The sequence below is a fragment of the Zophobas morio genome, unplaced genomic scaffold (assembly GCF_036711695.1).
Source record: "Zophobas morio isolate AGI-343-1 ecotype UQ-CSIRO unplaced genomic scaffold, CSIRO_AGI_Zmor_V1 ptg000066l, whole genome shotgun sequence".
Classification (NCBI taxonomy): domain Eukaryota; kingdom Metazoa; phylum Arthropoda; class Insecta; order Coleoptera; family Tenebrionidae; genus Zophobas; species Zophobas morio.
In genome coordinates, this window is record NW_026972171.1 from 95,844 (window position 1) to 119,041 (window position 23,198).

The window sequence follows — 23,198 nt, forward strand, 5'->3', positions numbered from 1 at the left end:
CCTATAAAAAATGTTCTAAACACGAGTAACCAATAAGCGTTACCAAAAATTACTGTTCTAACGGCATTCTTATACTTTTTTTCCTGCAGTAATATGACTTTTCGGGAAAAACTTTGAAGATGAATCACGTGAAGAACATAAAAGTTCCGTTTTTTTATTAATAACGCCGTGCGAACGACTGGCTCAAGATTATAATAACTATAAAAAAAAAACCAATAAAGAAAAATAATACATGTTTGGCACACCGCGAGGGTCCCAGTAACAGCCTTATAGTTACCACGTGCTAATAGCCCACGAAAAAAAGTTTGGAGCTGTACGCAAGCTCTCACGAGATTCTTTTTGTATATATTAGGAAATAATATAAGTCTAACAATATATAACTTTATTAATAACAAAATAACCTTTTTGCTTTCTTTTCGCAAAAAAAATCTTAAAAAACTTTGAATGCAAGTGGAGGAAAATTCTCTTTTTTCGGAGATTAATAAGTCAAGCGAAGAAATCTGCAGGAAAAATTTCATAAAACAAATCAATGAATGGAAAGCACGTGCCTTTTGGGTCCTTAGAAAGACCATTGTCCGTCCGAACTGAACGTCCGTGCAGAGCGGCGAGAAGAGTCGGCTTAAGGCAGCTTCTACAGTTTCGCGCAGTGTCGCACGTGGATCGGAGGGGCCTATAAGAATGGAGTATCTGTACAAAAGATTACTATTACATAAATCCTTAAATTAATATAAGAAATTAAAACTTTTTTATAAAATCCGAGTACATATATTTGTACGGGTAGCTCGCCTGAGCAATGCGAACGGCATCAACAATTCTAAAATGAAATTAAAAAAAAAAAAAAAATAGTTGTAGTAAAAAAAACCCAGAGGCGTGGAGTTGCTGTAAAACCATCGCGCCATCAAACAAGTAAATTTTGAATTATTTTTATCAATAACTTTTCTTTTTCGCTAAATAGCAAAGCAAAATAATTCTAGCGAGAAAAAAAAAATAAAACGCAATAATGATTGAAACAAACTTCCTCATTCACAAATACACCGCTCTGACACGCGTTGGGTTTTAAGCACCGAACAAAGTGAGATTCCGTTTTAGAAAGCGCATCGATCAACGTTGTGAGTGAATTCTTGAAATAAATAAAAACAAAAAAAAATTATAAAAAGACATTAAAAAAAAATTTAAATTAGTGCAACTTTGAAGCTTAAAGTAACGGTGGTTTTCTTAATCCCCTCATCGCACTAAAAAAATATACATTCATAATAATAATAATAATAGTAATAATAATAATAACAATAAGTAAACCTCAAGAAATAGATTCCTTACAAACTCATAGCGAGACGAGCGCATCAATTCCACATATTCAAATCCGAGATGATCCATATTCTTTTCCATAAATTCTACAAAAACATAAAATCAATAAAATAGAGCATTTTATTATATTTTTTGTTATGCATCTTGTCATCTTATTGGCTTATAATAATGATAAAAATACGCGCAGTCGAATAGGAAACGTCCATGGCGTAGTGGCGAATAGTAAAGAGCCGCGAGGACGCCCCTGACTTTTCCCCAAGAAAATATGGATTTGCTTTAAAAGTATTGTAAAGCCGCTCAGTGAAGGCTTTCTCATCGGAGCAAGTGCGATTCAGAAAGCATTGCTAGAAAGTAAGATATAATAACAACAATAATTAATTTTATAATGTTAATTTAAAAAAATTTATAATTCATATAATTATAATGGGTTTAAAATATTAGAATAAATAGATGTATAATTTTTAATAAAATACTAATAATAATACTCTCAATAAAAAAATTAGATAAATTTAATAGTAATAATAGCAAGTTTAATAAAAATAGAAAACAAAAAATTCAATAAATTATTAAAATAAATTGGATGGATTAATAATTTAATTATAATAATAACATTAAAAACTAAATAAATTTAAAGGATTAAAAATTATAATAATAATATTCAACTAAATAAATTTAACATGTATTAAAATTTATTAATAATAATTATAAGAATTATTAATTAATTAAAAATAATAATATTAATAAAAGGCAACTTCGCTTAACAAAGAAAACACTCCGGGAGATCCTTCCATCATCTCAATGCATTCGTGATTGTCTGCGTACTTTATGAAACTCCAATCTATTCCCTCTTCAAAGTAAACCTATTATAATAGCAATAATACTAAATAATAATAATCTTAAACAAATTTAAATTATAAATTATATAATAATTTCGATTAATAGTTTCTATATAAATTAAATTATATATAATAAGCACTTGTTGTTCCACTTTAAAAACGACAGAAACAAAAAGTTGCTGAAGTTTTTCATTAGCGTAGTTGATGCAAAGCTGCTCTAAACTATTTTCTTCAAACTTCTCAAAGCCATAGATGTCCAAAATGCCTACAAAGTAAATTAATTATAAAAAGATCTTGTTTTTTATAAGTGCATTATAAAATTACCAATTGTAAAAATTTCATTTTCACTAAAAAGGCTGTTAATTCTGTAAACAAGCCAATCAAAAAGGCGTTTATAGATATCTTTAGACAAACAATCGCGGAGCTGTTCAGATTCTCGTCTTGTGATTGGTGAATAAATTGTCTGTCCAAAAAAAAAATTTGCAAGTAGGAATTAATTTTAATAGAAAAAAGATGTGAAACTGATTAGTTAATAATAATTAAATTAAAAATCACATCTCGAAAAGCAACGATCTTTTTGTTCTGCAAAAGTTTAGCAAGATGCGCTGGGGCCACACCAAGTAACTCAGCAGCTTTACTTACACTGTGCGATTAAAAAATGTAAATTGTAAAATTGAATTAATGCATAAAATCAAAAATCAAATAAAATATAAAAGGTGGATATATATATATATATAATATATAATATTACGCTCTAATGATTTACAATAAAAAATAAAAAAATTTAAGGTTGTAATTTTAAAATTCGAATAATTAATTATAGTAGTAATAAAATAATATACGTATTAATTTCAAAAAATAATAATTTAAAGAACCTCGAGCCCGGCCCAGTAACCACAAAACTTTTTCCAAATTTTTCTTCTGGAAAAATTTGCCCCAAATAAAGAATTCCTGCGAGTATACGGAAAAGATCTTCCTAAAAAAATTAGATAAAATTGTTTGCGCAATAAATATAAATATTTTAATTAAAAGAAAACCTGTAGATCTTCGCCGACATTAAGTGCGCGCAAAGCAGAAATAGTATTTTCAAAATCGCTCTCTTCATCCTCAATTGTTTTTTCATGTAAACTCAGCTAAAGGAATTAATAATAAAGAAATTTACAAAAAGTAAGAGAAAGCGAAAAAAGATTAATTTAAAAAGTATACAAAATTTAAATTGGTCGCCCTTCTCTCCTTAAAAAAAGGAATTTTATGATTCTTATCTGTACGTTGAGTGTCTCGCCTCGACAAGCATTTCTTCATAAATTTTATGTATCAAAAAACGAAATCTAAATGCTGGTAAATTAAAAAACCTACTGAGGACGAGAATTCGCAGCGATAGCGATACTGATCTCGCACGGTATAGTAAAAGTTTTCTCTAGTGAGGCCCGTAAGGAAATAGCGAGATCGTTGTTCTTGAGTTCCTCCAGCACAAAGCTTTTGTGCAATTGAACGAGCATCATTAAAACTTAATCGGAAGATGAACGCTATAATTTTTTTAAAAAAATAAAAAACCTGATAAAATATATGAAACGTTTTTTCCCCAAAAGCGTGCGCAATAACGCGAGTCTTTTCTAATAAATAAGTGTCAACGCGAGCACCACAAATTTTCAAGGATTCGTCTTGAAAAAGATTTAAGCAGTAGAAATTTTTAATTTTTTTTTTTGGAAAGCAACAGTCGCTGATACCAAGCTGGACGCGGATGTACTTTCCAAAACGCGAACTGTTAGCATTACGAAGTGTAGAGGCGTTTCCTTAAAATAATTTATAATATATTTAAATTTATATAATAAAAAAAAGTTCAGAGACCAAAAGATTCTAAAATTAATCCGGTGGATAGCAAATGCTGCTCAATAACACTTTTTCCTAAAATTTCGTGGTGGGAAAATGGAATCACAGAAGCGAAGTACTCCAGTAAATACCGACATGAAACAGTCTAAAAAGGTAATTATAATTTTATTAATACTCAAATATATCAAAATGATTGTTACTTTCCCAGAGCCGCTCTCCCCGGAAACAATTATACTAGCAGAACGTTGCTGGTTGACAAGAATCTGATAGGCCTGCTCGGCTACTGCATAAACGTGTGGAGGTAGTTCGCGTACGTTCTTTTTAGTTTAGTTTATAATAATTTTTTTTGCATTGAAATTAATCAAGTGAGGTTAACTTGCGAGCGATTATATCTCTCAATGAAATCCTTTCCATAAATTGCGATCGGCCTCATTGGATTAACACCTATTAAGGCAGGGCCTAAAGAATAAAGTAGCAAACAGAAAACTTTTTAAGTGTAACCGAATCATTAACAAGAACCTGAATAAGTGTAAATGAGTCCCTTGTTAAATCTATTCTTTATACAGTTAAAAACTAAAAACAAAAAAAATAATAAGCGTATAATATATAAACTATTATTATTCAGAATCTATATAGTTTATAGGTATGTAAGGTAAAACACACCTGCAGTTTCGTTCAGTGGCTGAAGCTTACAGAGGTCATCTTCTAACAAAACGTTAGAAGACATATACGAAGAATCACTACAGAAGTTTTAACTGATTAGCAACTAACAAACTATTGAACCCAGCAAAGAGCAGAAAAAAATACCTTACCATTAGGTGGCTGTACTATTTACATACACTTTTCTAAACTTTGTACTACGGCTTCGCTCCCTAACTTTTAAAATATATTCGTGAATTAACTTTAACAATATCAGCTTTTTAAAAGCTAGCCTTCACCAAAGAATATTAAAAATGATCGTTTTATAATATTATATTTAATTATAATAACTTGAAAAAGTTTCTTCACAATTTTTATTTGAACAGCTGTTAAAACGCAAAATTGTTAACTCGAAGTCAAGTTCGAGCCCAACAAGAAAAAAAATTTACTGCAGGCTAGCGCTTTTTAACGTTCCCAGCTTTCAAAACAAAAATAATAGGTTTATACCCCGAAGATATGAGGCTCAAACTATGTGGTACGTCAGCGTTGCAGATATATGAATCTGTTAATCTTGCTTAAATTTGAACTATTCTTAGTTGAGTCGCGTTTGTAACAGATTTTAAAAATGGGCCTTTACTTGTAATAACTACTTCATAAAAATTTTCTTTGTATTAACTTATATTACTGTTGTTATATTTCTATTATGTACTGCACAATTAACTCCTTACACTGACCAAAGTTTAACTGTGACTATTTTAATGCAAAGGATTATTTTTTTTTTTAAACTATAAAATATAGCGTTAAAAAGTGTGTTTGCTATATCAAAACTAACTTGAGGTGTTAATCTTTAAAAAATATCTAAATCATTAGTTTTTCTTGTTTGCACTGGATGCCTCTTTAAAGCGTTTCGCTTCCCTAATTTGAATAAGTTTTCTTTTTTATGCATTTAGAAAGTAATTATATTTCTTTAGGTAGGCAGTTTTACTACGTAATTAATAAAAACCAAAGTTTAGCACTTCGCATCCACTAATACTATAAGAGTAATACCCTTCTCCACCAACTTATATTCGAACTGGTTGCTTTATATAGCAGATTACACAACTTAGAAATGGACCGGTGTATCTTTTGTGGCAACTTTCAGTTTATATTACGCTATTTTTTTTTACAAAGCTATTGACACAGAGAGGTTCCTTTTGTAAAATCAAGTCTAATCACTTATAACCTAAATTTACATAGTTTTACAAATTAATACCCCAGCTTAGGCCATCTTTAAAAAGTTTCTTATTAACCCGAAATATTTTATAACTTATACTGTGTACTTTATAAAAATAATTTGGAATTTATTGTCTTCTTACCTTTTTTTAACAATTTATGCAAAAAAAGGTACTTCACAACACTAAAAACTGCTCGATTATTTAATTAATATCCCTTGAATCCGCATTGCTATAATAATCTTTGTAATTTTATACTCATTATTTCCAAAAAAATATTAGGAGACGCACCCCTTTTAGAACCCAAAAGAGGTCTAAAATTTCAGAAGATTCTTTATATAATTCTAAGTTAAAGCACTACTATTTTTCTTTGAGATGCAAAAACTTTTTATTAGACACGTTCTAGAGAATCATTAGATGAATAGTAAAAGTGATTTTCTTGATCTACACGCGCTGAGGTCCATTAGCGCATCGTTTTTAATATGCGCTGTTTAACGAATTAAGTCGAATATGAAAAATAATATTTTATTCCCTCATACTGAGCGGTTTATAAAAAGTTAAAATCTAAAAGCAAACTCGATATGGTCAAATAGTTTTTACTAAAGAATAGAGTACTTTTTTAAATTATTCTTTACAATTATATTGCTGACTGCATAAAAAATACTTTTCATGCAATCGGTATCAATCGCGCGCGTAAAGTAAGGATATATGAGTATCTTCGAATTCACATTTAATGAAAGAAAACTTCTTAAAATAAAGCTTTGGACTTCCTCAAAATTATGTGGGCCGCCTAAAAAAGATTCACAAAAGTTGTGATATATTGAACTAAGTAGGGCTGCTTTACCTTTATATTCTGGAAAATTCTCATTAAAAGGGATGACTTTTAACTTTTTCTTAAGCAAGTCTATCTTGTTTATCAAAAGTATAAATGGGTGCTCTTTACAAAACTCCTGGTTAAGTGTTTCCTCAAAAAAATACATAGCCTCCCGAAGGCGGTTCTAATATAACTTTTAGTTAAAACTAAGTAGCAAACAGATAGCTCTGCGTGTTAAATAAATCTGTATGCGGCTTACGCCTTGGTCGTAATCACTGGCTGAAACTATAAAACAAGTGGCAGTCGCTTCTAATGAATTGGTTTATTAGTAATAAAAAAGTATGTTAATGTATTAACCCGGAAGGCAGTGCATCCATTTTATTCGTTGCGAGCGATGCCCTCCAATATCAACAAATTCAAAATGCCTGCCTACAATACCTTTAGAAACTTGAAAACTTCAATAAACACAACTTCACCTTTTATGGTAAAGTTATGCCTCGAAAGATCACCAGAAGGTAATCGACATTTTAAAATATCTTTTACGGAGGGTATATACCCAGTAAAGTTAATTCTTCCATCACAAAGAGCATTTAAGTAACTGTTGTATAGTAAGCTTAAAGAGAAGAAACTTGCAGAATTTTTAACTTTCTTTACTATTCTGCTGAGTCCATTAAATTAAATTTGGAGCGCATCTCGTAACACTTTTTAATGGAACTGGACGCCCACAACCTTATAATGGTTTGATAAGTTTTTTCGTTAAATTGGTAGTGGTCGTTAACGTCTTGCATTAACAAAAAATCTTCCAACTCCTAATTGAAGTCAGCAAAGACAATCAAGAGACAAAAATATTATATACACATAATTGGGAAATATCATCATCCTTCTCGGCTATACAAAATTTCCTTCGGTTTATAATTAAAAGTTTCATAGATTCGTAAATATTATAAAAGATTATAGGAGCAAATTCAGTTAACTCAAGAGTACTAAATCCCTTACTGTAAATAATTTTAGCTTGTTTTAAAATAGTGGTTTTTCCAGATCCCTCCATGCCTTATTTAAATGTACAGGTTAGCTCAATTTCACGGTGGTATTTAATAAGAGTAAAAAGTCAGGATACCAACCTAGTAAAACCACTTTTCCAAATTCTTTTTTCTTCTTTGTCTTGGTTTCAACCCTTTTCTTGACATCCACGTCCAACCATACCCCTCTCAGAGCGCCAGCAACTTTGAAACCACCCATAGAAAAGAAGCGAGCAAGCAGAAGACGCAGAAAAATGACTACAGGCACCCACGTAACAAGAAGCCCACCGTCAGGGCGGTATATATGTTCTGCAATTTATGCATTTTTATTAACTCTTCTGGTCTAAATCATCCAATAAAAATTTTTGAAGAAACCTTTCGAGAAACTGACCATTAAAATTCACTGTTGCCATAACAAGAGTTTGCCACACCTTTAGAGCTACAGGTCGCGAAGGCTTGATTACTAGCAATAAAGGGGGCACTACAGAGTTAGCTAAGAACTTTTTCAAAAACAGTTACTGAGTGGAAAAGTAAAAATTATGCCTTTACTTCCTTAGGTAAAAGCAAAATACATCAAACTAACTGTAAACGCCCTCTATACTATTTCAAAGCAGTACTTACTTCTTTCAAGCTTGAGAGGCAAAAGTTAAACTTTTTAAAAGAAGGGATGGAAAGCTACAAGTAAGGGACAAGAGTTTAATTGTCAATGTAATAAATACCAAAGTGGGCTGTGCAACGAGCTATAAAATTGTACATTACTTCTTAAAGTTGACGCACAACATTAAATATGATGTCAGGGAGGTGGAAGGCTTGAATAAAATAGTGGGACCAACCGTTTTCAAATTATATACGATTTTTTTTTTATCAAAAAAAATAATCTTAATATTAGAGTACTGTATAAAAATTATTTTAATAATTTTTTTTAAGATTTTTAAAATTTTTTTTAGTAAAAGTGGCTAAGTTGGAAGAAACATAAACATTGATCTTTAGATTTTACTTGTAAATTTTTACCAATAGGACAATAGTAAAAGGCAATTTTTTTAACAAATATAAACTGTAGATTCTCGCTAGCTCGGGACTATAGCAATACTAATTAATTTATATTTGGAATTTTAAATACTTATAGCGTGGTTTGAACATTGCTTGCTTTTATATTGTTTACTTCCCATTTAAAACAAAGGTAGCCTTATTAGTGTTGCTTATAACCATTAAAACAAAATTTAGCTCGAATTTGGTGTTTAACGGTTTTGCTACAATTTTTTCTCAAGGATTACAATAATTTGCACAAGGAGGTAGTGACTGCTCCCAGAAAAATGGAATCGTAGATATAGTTTAATGTTTCACTTAACCAAAAAATTTAGTTGCCTTTCAAGCTGTTTATGTACCTCCACTGTCTTTGGTAAAAGGTAATTCGTCCTTCTAGGGCAAATTATAGCACAGCACTTACTTTACAAACAAAGTTATATAGTGATCGACATTTAATATTATTCTATTCTTTATGGTACTGTAATTATTGTGACCTGCCTGGGAGACTAATGTTGCCACTAACTGCCTCATTACTTTCGGAAATATTAACTTTTGACTAAAATCTCTTTTAAAGCATCCAGAAGTGGGTTAACGCTTACTCGTCCATCCCAGTGTGTCGTTAGCATCTTTTTAAGTTTTTGTACTAGAGCCAGCTCAAAAAGGAAATAAATTCATTTTAACTCATCTTCTCATAAGATTTTTTGGGTTGATATGTTTAAACTACTATAAATATATCAATCTCCAGTGTCAACTCGATTATATTTAATCAGCTGTCGCACGGCGTTGATATGCATACTGAGTAATTACTACGAAAAAAAACTTTTTGCTTGGTGAAACCTTGTACGTTGCATGACTAACTATTGGGGTTACTTCAATGTAGCATTAAAAAATACATTCCTCGCTATAACGCAATTATAAACCACTTCGAGTTAAACTTTGCTTCTTTAGCTAAAGTAATTGCACGATTTCGTATGTAGCCCAAAGCCTTTTCTAAATAGGAAGTGATAACAGTTAGAATACAGTGCTAACCCTTGCTTGTAGTATGGATCCTGCAGGTATATGCATCTCGACCCACTTTAAAAATTCTTTATCTTATGAATAAGCTAATAATTAATATGTGCACCGAAAAAATTTAGACCAGATTGTACAAGATTAATACGACTTACAAACAACTCTCATAGGCCACGTTCATATAAAAATGGCAAAGATAGTCTTTCCCTAGTGCGAATACCTGTACAAGTTTATAACCATAAGCAAAACAAATTTAAAGCCATGTCTCAAGAATTTGCATAACACAAGAGACACTGGCGTGACTATCTTATAAGCTATACTGGTTATACTGAGGCGTCGACCCGCTGGCGGAGAGCAGTTTATTAATCTTACAATTAATGATAACTGATTATGTTAACTTGCAACCGTAGAATTAAAAATTACTTTTGTTGCAATTCTTTAGTTTAAGTTTTTTAAAAAAAACCATCTCTATAATCTATATGATATTTTTTTTTAGTGGACGATTCGTGATAATTAAAGACATTGAACTGTCTACTCTTTAATTAAAGAAAATATTTATATTAATGCCTTACATAATAGTAAAGGGAATTTAGCCTTATTTGTTTCTAATACTCTTTGTAACTCAGCCTATGGTCATGAATTTAAATTAATTTAGGCAATTCTCCACTTTTCTTTCATTATTTCATTTGGTTCCCTTTTATTCTTGTACTCTTTTCCCGCTCTTTAATTACTTTTGTATTTAGCAACGGTAGATCAAAGAAGATCCTGCTAGCCGTTTTCACACTAAGAGTCTAAAGCCTACAACGTTAACCGAAGATAGTTGCTTCTTGCCAACACCGCTCCAATCCTTTAAATTACGAGCGAATTATTTTCCTTATCACGTTACCCCGTCAAATTATTTTGTTTCGACTTAACATACACCTGAGAAGAAGCGAATGTTGTAATGCAAAAAAGGTTAATACACAATATAGGGGGTAATGCTTTTTAGCCTAACGGCCCACCCTACAAGAGTGCAAGGAAATAATACTGAAAAAAATATAAAAATAATTTTTTTTTTGTTTGAAGCAGCCTCATATACCGTAAATTTTTTTTTTACAAAGATTATATAGATTCAATGTAAACTACTCTAACCACTAGGTAATGAGTGCATTGCATGGTTCCAGTAGTAGTTTTATGTACATGGAGGGGCACTTATGTTTTTATACTCAAGGGTATCAACCGTCTAAAATTGCAAGCAATGATCGCATTTTATACTTTTTGAACTTTTATTAAACTTGTAACACTCAATTTTACTTTCAAATAATGCTAACCTAAAAATTTTTGGTCTTGATTAGTTAGGTTAGCTTCCTTGTTTTTAGGTAAGGCAAAGTTTACATTTTGGCCTAAATTCATGAGATTTCTTAATTTCATTTTTTTTTTCTAAAAATGATATTGCCAACTAATACTGAATATATTCTCAGTTACTTTGATATTTAGTCAGTAACTGCCCGTGAGTAGTCGATACGTTACTTTAATGGAGGGTTAGTACTTGCGGTTAAGAAATGCCCTTGTCAAACTATAATTCCGGCCAACAAAATTAAAGCTTTGTTTTGCGATCTGTTATTTCTCTAATTTTTCTTACTAAAGCAGCTAATTTTCCTTAGTTTTATTAAATTAAGGTTAGTAAACTTTGTGTTATTTTATTATATTTTCAGAGTTTTGCTTATTTACACTTTCTATGTGTAAAATAATTTTATCCCATTTAATTAAAAAATAAAATTTTTGCTCATTTACTTGTACGCTAGACTAACCCTCGCACACCTGTTTCCAAGACAGTTAATATAAGCACAACTTAGCACTGTAGACCGGAAACAATGATCTTGACTTACCCTTTAGACACTAAAGTTTTATTATTTCCGCCCTTTTAGAAATTACAGAGGCCAATGCTAAGCAGAAAATGTTTTAATTTAATTATATTTTAACATAATTTATATAATATTGCATATTCGCGGTATTCCCGAGAGCAGATTACTTAATCTGGTCAGTAATAATAGTCACCTATATGAGTAGCCTATGATCACATGAAGAGCGTGCTTTCAGGCTACAACTTCTTCTTATATCACAAAGGGGGCTGGTAACACCTTTACAATACACATATTTAAGTTTTTGCATGGATGGTCATTTCTTAGCGACTGCGCTATGGAGGAATTCTTAAAGCTGGCGATACGGATGTCTTCGTGAGGGGTTTTGTTGCTTGAAATGTACAAATCGTATTAGGCGAAGCTTCTTGCGGTAACACACCTTGCTTTCTGCGCGCACTAGCGGGTAAATTGTTCTCTGTCCGCCGCCATGTTGTCACCACGAAAGTTTGTAGTCGAGTATTTCAGAAAGCATAATTAGATTTCCTGGTATTCAAAGATAGGACTCGTAGCGATGTAATATCAACTTTATATTTTAACACTTGCGCGGTACATATATAATTTGTTGCATTAGTAGTCTTCCGTCTTTAAGGAAAAAGTGCGCAGTTGCCAATTAGTGTTTAGCTGAAAAAGTATCAATGACCATCTCGAAGGGCTGAGGGGGAGCGGAAATATATTGGGCTCGGACACCCATCATTCAGTTTAGATAATAAAGAACTGCTAGACTCTCCCACCAGGAGAGGTGACTTTAAATTCTAAACTTGAGGACTCCTGAAGACACACTTGCTAGCTAGACTTCCCCGGTTATCACCCCTCATCTTAGGCAGGAAGCTTCTTGCCTTTATTTTCTATGACTGCTCTTATAAAAAACTAAATTTCTTAACTTTTTTATCCTCTCTAGAAGATTGGAAACATGAATTCTCACCAGTATTATTCATCAAAGGTCTATGATAACTACACTGAATACTGAGAAACCGTGGAGTGATAAATTCCTAAAATTGGTACGTGAGGCGGCACGGACACTGAGCCGAGGTCTCCCTAGATATCAGCAGCCCATGTAAATTTATTTTCGAACACAAAAAATTACGATTATCATCCTTGCTATGATAGAAATAATCTAGAAAAACAGGAAAGGATGTGAGAGTAGTGAAGAGAATTATAATCTAAAAAATTTTTTAGTACAGTTATAAATTTAAAAATATCTTCAAACACAAAACACTCTTCCAGCAAGCTGTTACGAAGGATCACCGATTATTGCTTTAGATAGCTACACCTATTTAATTAGTAATGAACGGTATCCCAGTTCACCGCTTCAAATTATAATCATTAACAGAGGCACTAACAAACTGATAAAATTTATAAATACTGATTAAATAAATTATTTTTTACACACTCCTAGAATATAATCATTTACTGTATTGCCAAAAAAAATTAAGTTAATAACTTAAATAATGCATGCAATTTTATTACTCGTAAACCATCAATAATTTGTTAAAATTTTTGGATTGCTTGATTAAATAACGAAAATTTGTTAGTAATGATGAGTTAACTTATCGAAATTAAACTCATAATACTGTTTGGGCTCGAGAAACACCTTTTGACGAAGTAATCTGAATAAAAATCCCTTTGCCTAGACAGCGCACTTCCTGCTTGCTATAACTAATTTACTAGCCAATCAGCAGCATTATGTAAGCTGGCACATGCCAATACTGTAAATACAGAAATTCATTTTTTTATAACATTAACACAAACTTTCTAAATATATAATTTCCTTGAAGTTAGTAGTATGAATATTCTTGCTTCGCTGCATCACGATGTTTGTCGTTCTTGGCAGGAGCCTAACTTGCAAGCTAAACATTTAATTTATCCACTTTTTATAACCTCAAAGTCTGAAAGCTCTATCATTGAAGGTATTTGTTGTAAAAGCTTTAAAGAATAATAAGGTTATACCTATAGGTTTTGTATCAAACAAGCGTTGGGGATCTGGCGTTAATAGGGATTATAAAGAACTTGTCGTGCATCTTTCTAAATTAGTTGAAAAAGGTCAATCTTTTAATGTTTTTTTTCTAGTAATTTTATTTTTTTATTGTGTGCAGGACTAAAGGCTGTTATGCTGTATGGAGTTGTAACGCTTGATGAAAAGGATTCCGTTGGAACTTTCGCTAACTGTCAGGAATCTCCTGTTATTATCTGCGGAAAGGTTGGACAATTATATATAGAAGCCTATTCTCTCTCTGAGCTGGTCCCTTATTAGATTTTAAAAAGGAATTTCCTAATCTTTTATTGTGTTATGATGTATGTCTATGTGAGTACACTGATCACGGTCATTGTGGTCTTCTTCGTTCTTTTGAAAATGAAAAAGAGCCTTTAATTAACACCTCAGAATCCGTCAAAAGACTTTGTGAGATCGCACTTTCTTATGCCCAAGCTGGTGCACATATGGTAGATTTTTTCTAATACTAATTTTTAAGAGATAATGCGAAGCCCTAGTAATCTATAAAACAGTTATGCCCTTCAGACATGATGGACGGAAGAATAAAACTAATTAGAGAAATTTTAAACTCGAATGGATTTTCTCACGTTGCGCTCATGTCGTACACTTCTAAAAGGCATCCACCTTATATGGCCCTTTTCGTACGGCTGTAGAGTCTACTTTTATGGGTATACCAATAAAGAATTTTAATTTTAAATTAATAACGAAACGTTCTCCTCTTTATACTTAGTTACTCACGCGCTTTATACCTGCATAATTTATTTTTTTTTTTAAAATCAGGCAATCGCAAACGTTATCAGCACCCAATAGGGAGTAGCCTTACGGCTTTGAAAGCTCTGAAAAGAGACTTAGCGGAGGGCGCTGATTTTGTAATTATAAAACCCAGGTTTGTTTTTGTATTATTATTATTCTTTTATATTATTAATTGAGCAACAGCCTCTTTTATGGAGATCTTATTAAAACATTTTCTACTGCTTCTACTGTTCCTGTGGTGGCCTTCGTCGTATCGGGAGAGTATAAAATGATTTACGACTATGGGCACGGCACGCATACTTTTGAAGAGGTGCTTCTGTAGTAAGTTATAGCAAGTTTGCTTTTTCACATATTTCTTTTTTATATAGATTTTACGGGAATCTCACACTAGTTTACTCCGAGCGGGGGCTTCCGTTATTATTACTTATTTTACCCCCGAATTGCTAGAATATATTCCCCGCTGGAATTAAAGAAATATGTCTTCAGAACGAAAAGCACGTGCATATTTTTATTAAATAGTATTGAGCGCAAGCTAGAATGGTAAAAATTGTTGAATATAGAAAGGTAGTTCGATGCGTGTTGGTTTTTAGTGAATCACTAAATATTTTTGTTTTATTGTGAATTCAGTGCTTTATATAAAGTAGGAGGATTTTGGGGTAATGCAAGAGCATTTGTATTGATATATATATATTTTTAATTAATTAAGTATAAGAATATTGAAAGTAGATCAGCATAACCGCTCTTTGCATTCCTTCTTTACTTACAAAAAAAAATTTTCAAAACATAAGTGGGAGTTTTTTAAATCAAGATTAGCTCTATAGGTTAAGAATTCTCATTGTTGATAAGTAGTTTATTATCGTTATAATTTTATAAAGTAACTCATAATTATATTATTATGATAGATAAAATTTTTAAATAATAGAAATTTCAAAGGGTATTAACTCTCTCCTTGGAACAATTCCTGTTAGTTTTTGGTTATAAACCAAAAAATAATAGCGCAAGTAATAATAGATTTACTTTGGCTTTTACTAGTATGGAATCTTTGCTAGGATCATAGCGAACATCTTTGGAGGGTATTTCTAAGACACCTGTTTAAAAAATTTGTTAATATAAATGGTTTAAAGATTATTGAAGAAAGCAAAGTCAAGTCGATAAAAGTTAAAGATTTTCAAAGAGTTATTAAATAAAGAGTTGATTCTGAAAAGCAAGACATGGAATATTTTTTGAGTAGGCATCCACCGCATAGCGAATTTTTTCTGCTATGTGCTGATTAATTAAAACTATTGCAATGTCGTCCCGCTCTGTGAAACTATGAAATTTTTCTTCGATTGCTTCCTTAGTTGTGTCTAAAGAGGGTATCTATAGTCAATTATTTTTAAATATATTCTTGGATTACTTAGAATAACTGAAGTTATTTATTAGTAACAACCTGGTTTTACTATGTAGAAATTAGATTCTTTTTCTTTGCCACAACTTCCGATACCTGCCAATAAAAATCCTGTCACGGTATCCTGAAGTTACGTGTAGTATTATTACAGTACAAACCTTCTTTACAAAGTATATAAAAAACCTCTGTTCCAATAACAGCTATTAACTTTTCGTTTTTATCCATTAAAGTATTTTTTTTAACAAAAGTACTTTATAATCTTTTTTATAGATTAATAATTTTAAATTGATAGGCTAAAAACTAAAGTTTTGAACTAAAAAGGACAGCGCTTCGCTAGTAAAAATATATTTTATGAGGTGTAAAAAAGAGGAAAGCCTTCCCGGTGGCCGACCCTTTTGGTAGGTTTTCGTACTTCTAGTTCTAGTGGTGATGGTTTACGTTGGCGCGTTCTGTACCAAGCCAATTAAAAAAGCTCGTACGGTTTTATTTTAATTAGTTGCTGCTTAGTATTATAACACTTCGTTGCGTTACACACTTGTAATATTTTTAAATAACACAATAAAGTAAAGGAATTAATTTATTTTTTATTTTTCTCTCTTTTTATCTAATAGTTTTTAGGATATAGGGCCTTTTGTAAAGTTAGAAAGACGTTATAAATTTATATAATCTCCAAGTAGAAGATATTGAGCCTTTATTAGCATACTCCTTTTTAAGACAATATTTTTTTAGCTGAAATATTACAACAGATTCAAATCGTACATAGGTTTGTTTTTTGTGTAACATCTAAGCCAATTGACTTTTTTAGAAGAAAAGTAGTTGTTTAACATTTAAAATTTCATTCTTATCCACACTTTGCTTATCTAATACTCTTTGGATTTTTTTTTAATTTTTCTTAGACATTTAAATGTTTATAACTAAGTTGAATTGTGATACATATCCGTAAATAAAACATATTTTAAAAATACCGTTAGTCGTATATAGCATTTACCTGCTTCAAATGTGGAATAACTTCTAAACACATGGTAGATTTAAGCGTTAATTATTTTAGTCACATTTTTATAAAAATTTTTCTGTTATTAAAGTATTTATAAAGTAATTTTGTTCCGTTGAGGGAGAGTAGCAAAGTGTTTTTTATTGAGCAAGACGCCGCTACAGACTCCTATTGCTCATAGTAAAAAAAAAACTAAAATTAAATGTATTTTTTCTGGTATAAAACAAAATAAATGTAGACTGAACTATAAACTACCCATCCCCAATTCCGTTACATTCAGAAATTAGAGAAAGGTAATCTTTTAATGGGGAAGTTCGTGTTAGAATAGGAAAACTAAATTTTCCTCGTTAAAAAGTGGAGCAGTTTGTTAAGTCTGCCAGCTCAGCCTCGCTATGGAATCTATTTGAGCCTTCAAGCCGAGCTATTAAAATGGTTCAGCACTACTTTTTTGCATGGTTTCACTACAAAGTTGAATATTTTTTATGCACGTTGCGTTTATAAAATAAAAATTTTCCGTCATCTACTATATTTTCTTTGTTTAAGGTTTCGTAATTGCTGTCTGCCTTCATCAATCTTATAACTTTTTTTTACTTAACTCACACAATATGTTGGGCTATATACCCTTTTTTCTGCAAATTAAGGTAAAATCAGTCCAAGTTAAAAAGATCCTTAAAGCAGTTTTGCTTATGTACTGAGAACTTATTAAAGTTGTTTTTACTTAATTTTTTTCTTTATAAACAAAATTCTTTGCGTTACCCTTTTTAAACTCTCTAGACGCCACTGATAATGGCAGCGGCTTATATATTAATCGTATTATGCTCTTTAAAATTTATTTAACTCTAATCGGCAGTCGTTCAAAAACAGTAATCAGAATTTGCTATCTTCTTTTATTCTATTTATATTTAAATTTTAAATTAACTTTTTTATGAAAAAAAAGATCTAACCTCGGTCGTGGCGAGTACCCACCATTAACTGTCTATAATGTTAGGTTACAATTCATTATAAATCAAAATTTACTCTAATACTAAATTGCTGGAATACCGAACCTTTAAGGGAGTAATAAACAAAATAAAAAAGCTAATCATTGATTAGGGAAATCCTGCGCCCCACCAGGACATTCTTTTTCTCCACGAACGCACATGAAATGATTTAGAAAAAAAATTGTTTCTACATTCTAATTATTGCACCTACTCAAGTTGTACTGATCTAAATTTTTATACTTTAAAACTTGTAAGCCTATAGAATATTTTAAAAACTTTTTATTAACAATGAACTTTTAAACTTCCAGTGGTTTTTTTACTTTACGTAAGCCCGTTCTGTTCATTAACTTTCACAGAGCCCTTTAAAAATTCTGCTTTAATTTTAATATATATTAAATTTTATACATAAAAAAAAACTTTGAATTCTTATTAAATTTAAAAGGACTCTCACAATTGTTGAAAGCAACAAAACTGCTCCTCGATTTAAAATTTACCGAGAAACGAGGAAAATACTGAGCAAAAGTTGGCTCTGTATCGCTTAATAACAAATAGTGCGCGGATGACAGCAACAATACAAAGATCCCCGCAGCGGAACAGCCACGTGGAAGATGTCGAGTAACGCGCACAGCGAAGCAAGGATCGGCGGATGCCGCTTAAAGCGCGCTAGAAAAGTAAATTTTGTGCGTTTACCCTCCTCGTGAGTTTTAAGATGCTCTAAAACGACTTCTTCGCTGATGATGCTTTCACCATTTTCCAGTACTGGCTCTTCGCTGGATGGCGCATCTCCAGTAATAAACTACAAAAAATATTTTGGAAAAAAAATTTAACATATATATATAAATTGGCATTATTCCACCCCAGTCGGGGGCTGCTGTTCATCCTCGCTTTCGGTGAATTCTGGATCGTGACCAATAAAAGATTGTTTTCGCTTTTCATAGCTTTATTGGATTCTTCGTAGGAGGAATTAAAATTTCTTTTCTTCATTTTTTCGCTGTTATTCTTAAAACTGCTTTTATTAACGAATAGATCTAAAGTTTCTATTAAACGCGCGCTTTAAGAGCATCAAACCTTCGTTTATTAGATTTCGCTGGAGATTTTTTTTTGGGTGTGATTTTAATCTGGACAGAATCAATATTCGGCTCCTTTAGATTTATTAAATATAAATTAGTTTATACGGTCTAATACATTTTAAAAGACCTTTAAAAAAGCCAATATGTTCTCAATTACGCTATCTTTCGTACCTGAGCGATGCAGTCCTGCAAAAATTTTGAAATTAAAAATACTAATTATGAAGTTGAAGAGCTACCAAGTACGGCAGACATGTCCTTTAACTCTTGTAAAGTAGCTCTATTTAAAATCTTTTCAGCTCTTTCCTCTTCGAATTTGCTAGAAGGATCAAAGCCGCAAAATTCCCTAATATTGTGCTTAACTTTCCGTAATTTCCCAGGCCGTCCGAAGAGAGCACGGTGAAGCTAAATTTGGTTCATAAATTTGTAAATAATGATGAGCGGGAGAAAAAATTACTAAATCAGTCAGAAGATTGCATTTGTAAAATTTCAATATAAGATTAGAAAATAAGAAAACTTAGCTTATAAAACACTAAAGGTTTTCTTATAGTGCTGAAATTCGTTAGCAATAAGGATTAAAAAATTATAAGAATTTCTTTGCAGGTAAACAAATAAAAAGTGTCGTAAAAAAACCAATCTCAAGTCAGCAGCAGTAGTTTTTCCAATCATTTCTGCTACATATGCTATCTGGCCTAACTTTTCGCTTCCGACCAAAACAGCCACAAAAATTACAGTTAAAAAATAAGTAAAGCTGTATTGATTTTTATAATAAATTATATAAAGTACCCTTTGCCCTCTGGCACTTCCACATCCTTTCTATTTTGAAGTTCAGTTGGAATGAAAAGTTCAGTGGAGCGGCGATGGCGGGGGCCTTAGGGGGGAACTTTAAGTCACAGTAGAGGATTATGACGGCGAAGATACTAAAGACCTTCTTGTATCAAAGGTTGTTCTAAAAGTCCAGGCAGAGGAGATTCTTCTTCACTTGTTTCAGTTTCTAATAAAAGATTAAAAAAATTTCCTAAAAAAATAATAAAAATCTTTACCAGCAGAACCCTCTTTTTCTTCAGTTTCTCCTTCCTTATAGACGTTCCCCTCCACTTTCATAGAATGAACAGTTGCTTTCAAAGATTAAGAGGCTTAACAGCTACTATAATCTAACTTTAAGAATACTTAGAACCTTTAACCTCCGAATTAAAGTTTTTGTTAAGCGCGGGATTAGAAAGAGCAAAAGTTCTTTCCTTTATGATAGAAAGAAGCTCTCATCAGTCGTTAAATTTATTAAAAAAAACCTTCTAAATTATAAAAATCTTTACTTTGTTTTGATCCGGTATCGCCTCTATATCGTTAGCATAAGGTCCAGTATTCTGTATATTAAAAACTTCTTGTTTATTTTTTTCTGGATGAGCCGAATTTTCCTCTAAGTTAACTTTAAGGCTTACCTCCAGAGTATCTATTTCCTTTACAATAAAGACAAATATTTAAGATTTATTTAATGAAAAATGAAAATGTTAGTGTTCTTCCACCTCCTTAATAACCTTCGAGTCAATAATATGATCCAGCTGAGGAGTTAAAGTAAATACGTCCATTTAAACTTTAAAATAAACAATAATAAAGAAATCTGGGCGCTAGCAGAAATTTGAAATGGAGGGCGATAAGATTTTTTCGGGCCTGCAAGGTCTCCCATGAATGAAAATTCGATACTTGTAGATTGGAGTACTTTGCGCACCTTTTACTAGATGTTTTAAATCTTACTCTTCACTTTATATTGGTTCATGCTGGCCCCCATAACTCAATATTTTCTTTTTTTCTTTTACTAAAGAAAAAATCATTAAACTAAGTTGAAGTAGTGTAAAGCTTGTAATGAAATGCTTTTAAGATCAACGAAGTTTTTTATAGTAGACTCCCTCATTTTCTTTGTTTCTACTTTTGTGTTAAAGTTTTATAAAATTTAAAACCTTTGTATAAAATAGATTTTTTGGATATCGCATGTATAATATGTGTGTTAAGAAACCATCGGAAATAGTGAAAACCTCTTTTATATTCAAGCCTGACCTGCGCGCTTAAATACATGTTTTCACTATTTATCTCTTTACATGTTACTCTTCATAAACTTATTTTTAAAGAATTAAAAACTATTAGCCAAAAACAGAATTTGAGACTAAAAAAATCATTAAACTACACGATTAATTTTCAAGTGTTATCTTTATAAATTTTAGGCTTTATAGGAACACTCAGGAATATAAAAATAAAAAAAACCTATCTGATATTTTACCGAGCAAATAGTTTTAGTAACAGTAAAAAATCAGTGTTTCACGGACACTTGTTAGATCAAGCAGTAAAGAGAATGTTTACAATAACAACGATAATAAATATAAGTAATAGTAGTAATAGAGGTAACAACTTGAATAGTTTAGATTAATGGATATAGTAAATAAACTAATAGTAGTTTTCATAACTACGCAGCAAAACTAAAAGGGAATATCCTCTCTGTTAACTAAAAATAGTTATAAACTATAGTATTAAGTTGGAATATGAGTACATTACCGAGTAAAAAGATGTTAAAAGTAAAAATTATGTTAAAACGGTAAGAAAAAAAATCATATTACTATTATTTGTAAATGACTTTCACTTTCCTCGATCAAGTTTACAAATTCAAAAACTTCGAACTTTCAGAAATAGTAACATTTTTATTAAATTTTTAACAGTATTTGTCTTCCCGCGTAGTTACTTTTTTTTTTAACCGTTAAAGCAGCATTTTGTATAGGATAAGTATATTAAGCTTGCCCCCTATAAAGGCACTGAGACAGATATTGCGGAGTCGCTTTTCAGTTTGTAACCTAGCCCTGTCCCTAAAATTCTAATACAGGATGCATGTCTATGTATCTGGGAGCGCTGTACACCCCGCTTTCGCCGAAGATAAAGTTGTTAAGAAGGCCTTAGTCTGAAACGACTTAAAGCCTTTTTATTAATAACAACTACTATCTCTTTTTAGTGTTTGAGGCGTTCAACCTACGAACCCTGGTTAGAATTGTTTGTAGCCTCCACACTCTATACACTACACACTATCATTCCAAAATGGTTGTGTTTAGAATTTTTCGTGAAAAATTCTAGAATACTTTAATTAATAATTGGTAATATCGATCCCTTTATATATATAAGTTTAGACTATGACCTATTCACTGTATTTGTAATAGAGGAGTTGCTTTCTTACTTAAGTCCTTTCTGCTTTTTAAAGTTTGAGTGCCAACTGGAACAATTTTGCACGTGACTTCCCTAGATACAAAATTATTTCAGTCTTCATACGAAAAATTTATGGTCACTCCATCATAGGGGTTATTTTAAGCATTCGAAGGAATATAAAAAATAGCCTATTTGAGGTCTTAGTTTAATAATGCGTTAACTCTCGTCGATAAAGAAAATGATGTAAAATGCCCTTTTTACATCAAGGCAAGCCCTATATTTAGATCACTCGTGAATCAAGTGTCAGTAAGAACCAATATCTCGGATCAGAGCTCAATATAAGAAAACTCGGATGTAGCCAGACTTGTGCGGCAAGTGGCATCGAGTGCACTTAACTCTGCACAGAAAGCTTCAAAACTCATGAAACAACATCAAATAGACCAGTTTCGAGATCGACCGTATCGAGAGCATTGCAGTCTGCTGGTCTCCACGGGAAAAAAAATTATAAACCCACTTTGACAGACCGTCACAAGAGACTGGGATTTGAGTTTGCGAAGAAGTACGAAAATTGGTCTATTCTGACTGGGAAAAAGTAATTTTTTCGAGAGAGACTATGATTAATCGATACGGTTCAGATACTAATACATGGTGTTGGAAGCGATCAGGCGATGGTTGAATACAATTACCAGATGGCGCAAATGTATAAATATGGAGGAGGATCGATAATGATATGGTCCTGTATAACATCTAAGGAGGTCGGGTGTGTGGAATAATTAACAGGGAGCAGCACCTCAATATCGTATTTAGAGATTATTAAGAATGACTACCAAGAACTTGCGGTTGGCTGGTCTTGTCATTGATGAAATGGCTTTTCAACAGGATAACTCCCATGTCGCACACATGGCCCCAATTACTGTCGTTCAAATGCTAAACTGATCTCTACAATTACCTGATCTTCATCCCGTTAAGCATGCATAAGAAATTTTGAAGAGGAGATTAGGAATCAGCACCTTATAACTTGTACGAGCTTTGAACACGTGCACAATCGGAATGGGAAAATATAACACCCCGATCAACGCTAAAACTTGGGTGCCAGTATGCCAACGAGGATATAAGCAGTTATCCTGGCAAAGGGAGATATATTACTAAATTAAATTTTTCTACTCGCAAATTTGTTTTCGTGATCTTTCTACTTTACGGGTTTATATCTTTTCGAATATTAAACCAACTTAAGATCAAGTATTAACAAAATGTAGCT

General features: G+C 31.8%; 5 protein-coding genes across 12 annotated transcripts; 1 reads left to right on the forward strand and 4 right to left on the reverse strand.

Moving 5' to 3' along the window:
* Positions 1-603: 603 nt before the first annotated feature.
* On the reverse strand, positions 604-5,039 carry LOC135143600 (uncharacterized). 2 transcript variants are annotated; one of them, XM_064075489.1, is made up of 24 exons: positions 4,962-5,039; positions 4,784-4,847; positions 4,635-4,711; positions 4,491-4,544; positions 4,348-4,430; positions 4,172-4,288; positions 3,990-4,116; positions 3,869-3,934; positions 3,696-3,802; positions 3,498-3,617; positions 3,348-3,437; positions 3,179-3,274; positions 3,017-3,117; positions 2,697-2,784; positions 2,466-2,604; positions 2,282-2,406; positions 2,058-2,165; positions 1,487-1,649; positions 1,297-1,391; positions 1,188-1,232; positions 1,016-1,120; positions 863-947; positions 743-814; positions 604-687 (listed from the first exon to the last, which is right to left on the reverse strand). In XM_064075489.1, exons 3-23 carry the CDS (start codon positions 4,696-4,698, stop codon positions 747-749), a joined length of 2,046 nt encoding a protein of 681 aa, XP_063931559.1. In that variant the 5' UTR covers positions 4,699-4,711; positions 4,784-4,847; positions 4,962-5,039; the 3' UTR covers positions 604-687; positions 743-746. The 2 variants fall into 2 exon arrangements, with proteins under 2 accessions (XP_063931559.1, XP_063931558.1); XM_064075488.1 differs by having other exon boundaries at positions 4,779-4,847.
* A 1,381-nt stretch (positions 5,040-6,420) lies between these two features.
* On the reverse strand, positions 6,421-8,305 carry LOC135143616 (guanine nucleotide-binding protein G(i) subunit alpha-like). Its single transcript, XM_064075514.1, has 9 exons — positions 8,030-8,305; positions 7,757-7,963; positions 7,492-7,685; positions 7,290-7,444; positions 7,112-7,233; positions 6,993-7,064; positions 6,895-6,944; positions 6,666-6,819; positions 6,421-6,611 (listed from the first exon to the last, which is right to left on the reverse strand). Exons 1-9 carry the CDS (start codon positions 8,046-8,048, stop codon positions 6,421-6,423), a joined length of 1,164 nt encoding a protein of 387 aa, XP_063931584.1. The 5' UTR covers positions 8,049-8,305.
* Positions 8,306-9,722: 1,417 nt separating this feature from the next.
* Positions 9,723-14,839, forward strand: LOC135143617 (delta-aminolevulinic acid dehydratase-like). Its single transcript, XM_064075515.1, is given in 8 exon segments — positions 9,723-9,735; positions 13,686-13,757; positions 13,829-14,031; positions 14,095-14,191; positions 14,194-14,250; positions 14,363-14,468; positions 14,519-14,645; positions 14,704-14,839. Coding segments are annotated over 8 exon segments (777 nt in total). The 3' UTR covers positions 14,806-14,839.
* A 433-nt stretch (positions 14,840-15,272) lies between these two features.
* Positions 15,273-15,962, reverse strand: LOC135143618 (probable V-type proton ATPase subunit F). Its single transcript, XM_064075517.1, has 5 exons — positions 15,906-15,962; positions 15,765-15,846; positions 15,547-15,681; positions 15,353-15,423; positions 15,273-15,296 (listed from the first exon to the last, which is right to left on the reverse strand). The coding sequence occupies exons 1-5, from the start codon at positions 15,945-15,947 to the stop codon at positions 15,273-15,275; spliced, it is 354 nt and encodes a 117-aa protein (XP_063931587.1). The 5' UTR covers positions 15,948-15,962.
* Positions 15,963-17,984: 2,022 nt separating this feature from the next.
* Positions 17,985-20,401, reverse strand: LOC135143608 (protein DEK-like). Of its 7 annotated transcripts, none has more exons than XM_064075505.1 (13): positions 20,296-20,401; positions 20,074-20,217; positions 19,938-19,998; positions 19,804-19,878; positions 19,689-19,754; positions 19,547-19,631; positions 19,394-19,463; positions 19,000-19,165; positions 18,891-18,949; positions 18,762-18,835; positions 18,550-18,702; positions 18,384-18,489; positions 17,985-18,064 (listed from the first exon to the last, which is right to left on the reverse strand). In XM_064075505.1, the coding sequence occupies exons 1-12, from the start codon at positions 20,344-20,346 to the stop codon at positions 18,408-18,410; spliced, it is 1,086 nt and encodes a 361-aa protein (XP_063931575.1). In that variant the 5' UTR covers positions 20,347-20,401; the 3' UTR covers positions 17,985-18,064; positions 18,384-18,407. The 7 variants fall into 7 exon arrangements, 5 of the variants coding, with proteins under 5 accessions (XP_063931575.1, XP_063931574.1, XP_063931571.1 ...); XM_064075504.1 differs by having other exon boundaries at positions 18,550-18,699; positions 20,284-20,401; XM_064075501.1 differs by having other exon boundaries at positions 20,284-20,401.
* Positions 20,402-23,198: the final 2,797 nt, after the last annotated feature.

Bases quoted from the DNA above. Each gene is read 5' to 3' on its own strand.
- LOC135143600 (XM_064075488.1), bottom strand. The intron at 3,803-3,868 runs GTATCAGCGACT...ATCTTTTTCAAG, and splicing joins GTACATCCGCGTCCAGCTTG to ACGAATCCTTGAAAATTTGT. The intron at 3,118-3,178 runs GTTTTCTTTTAA...TAATTTTTTTAG, and splicing joins ATGTCGGCGAAGATCTACAG to GAAGATCTTTTCCGTATACT.
- LOC135143616 (XM_064075514.1), bottom strand. The intron at 7,686-7,756 runs GTTGGTATCCTG...CATTTAAATAAG, and splicing joins TGGAAAAGTGGTTTTACTAG to GCATGGAGGGATCTGGAAAA. The intron at 7,065-7,111 runs GTGAAGTTGTGT...AAGGTATTGTAG, and splicing joins GCATAACTTTACCATAAAAG to GCAGGCATTTTGAATTTGTT.
- LOC135143618 (XM_064075517.1), bottom strand. From the start codon at position 15,947: ATGGATAAAAACGAAAAGTTAATAGCTGTTATTGGAACAGAG. The intron at 15,847-15,905 runs GTTTTTTATATA...ACGTAACTTCAG, and splicing joins TAGCTGTTATTGGAACAGAG to GATACCGTGACAGGATTTTT. The intron at 15,682-15,764 runs GTTGTTACTAAT...TACCCTCTTTAG, and splicing joins TTTCTACATAGTAAAACCAG to ACACAACTAAGGAAGCAATC.
- LOC135143608 (XM_064075501.1), bottom strand. From the start codon at position 20,346: ATGGACGTATTTACTTTAACTCCTCAGCTGGATCATATTATTGACTCG. The intron at 18,836-18,890 runs GTCTTTTAAAAT...ATAAATCTAAAG, and splicing joins ACATATTGGCTTTTTTAAAG to GAGCCGAATATTGATTCTGT. The intron at 18,490-18,549 runs GTGGAATAATGC...TATTTTTTGTAG, and splicing joins AACAGCAGCCCCCGACTGGG to TTTATTACTGGAGATGCGCC.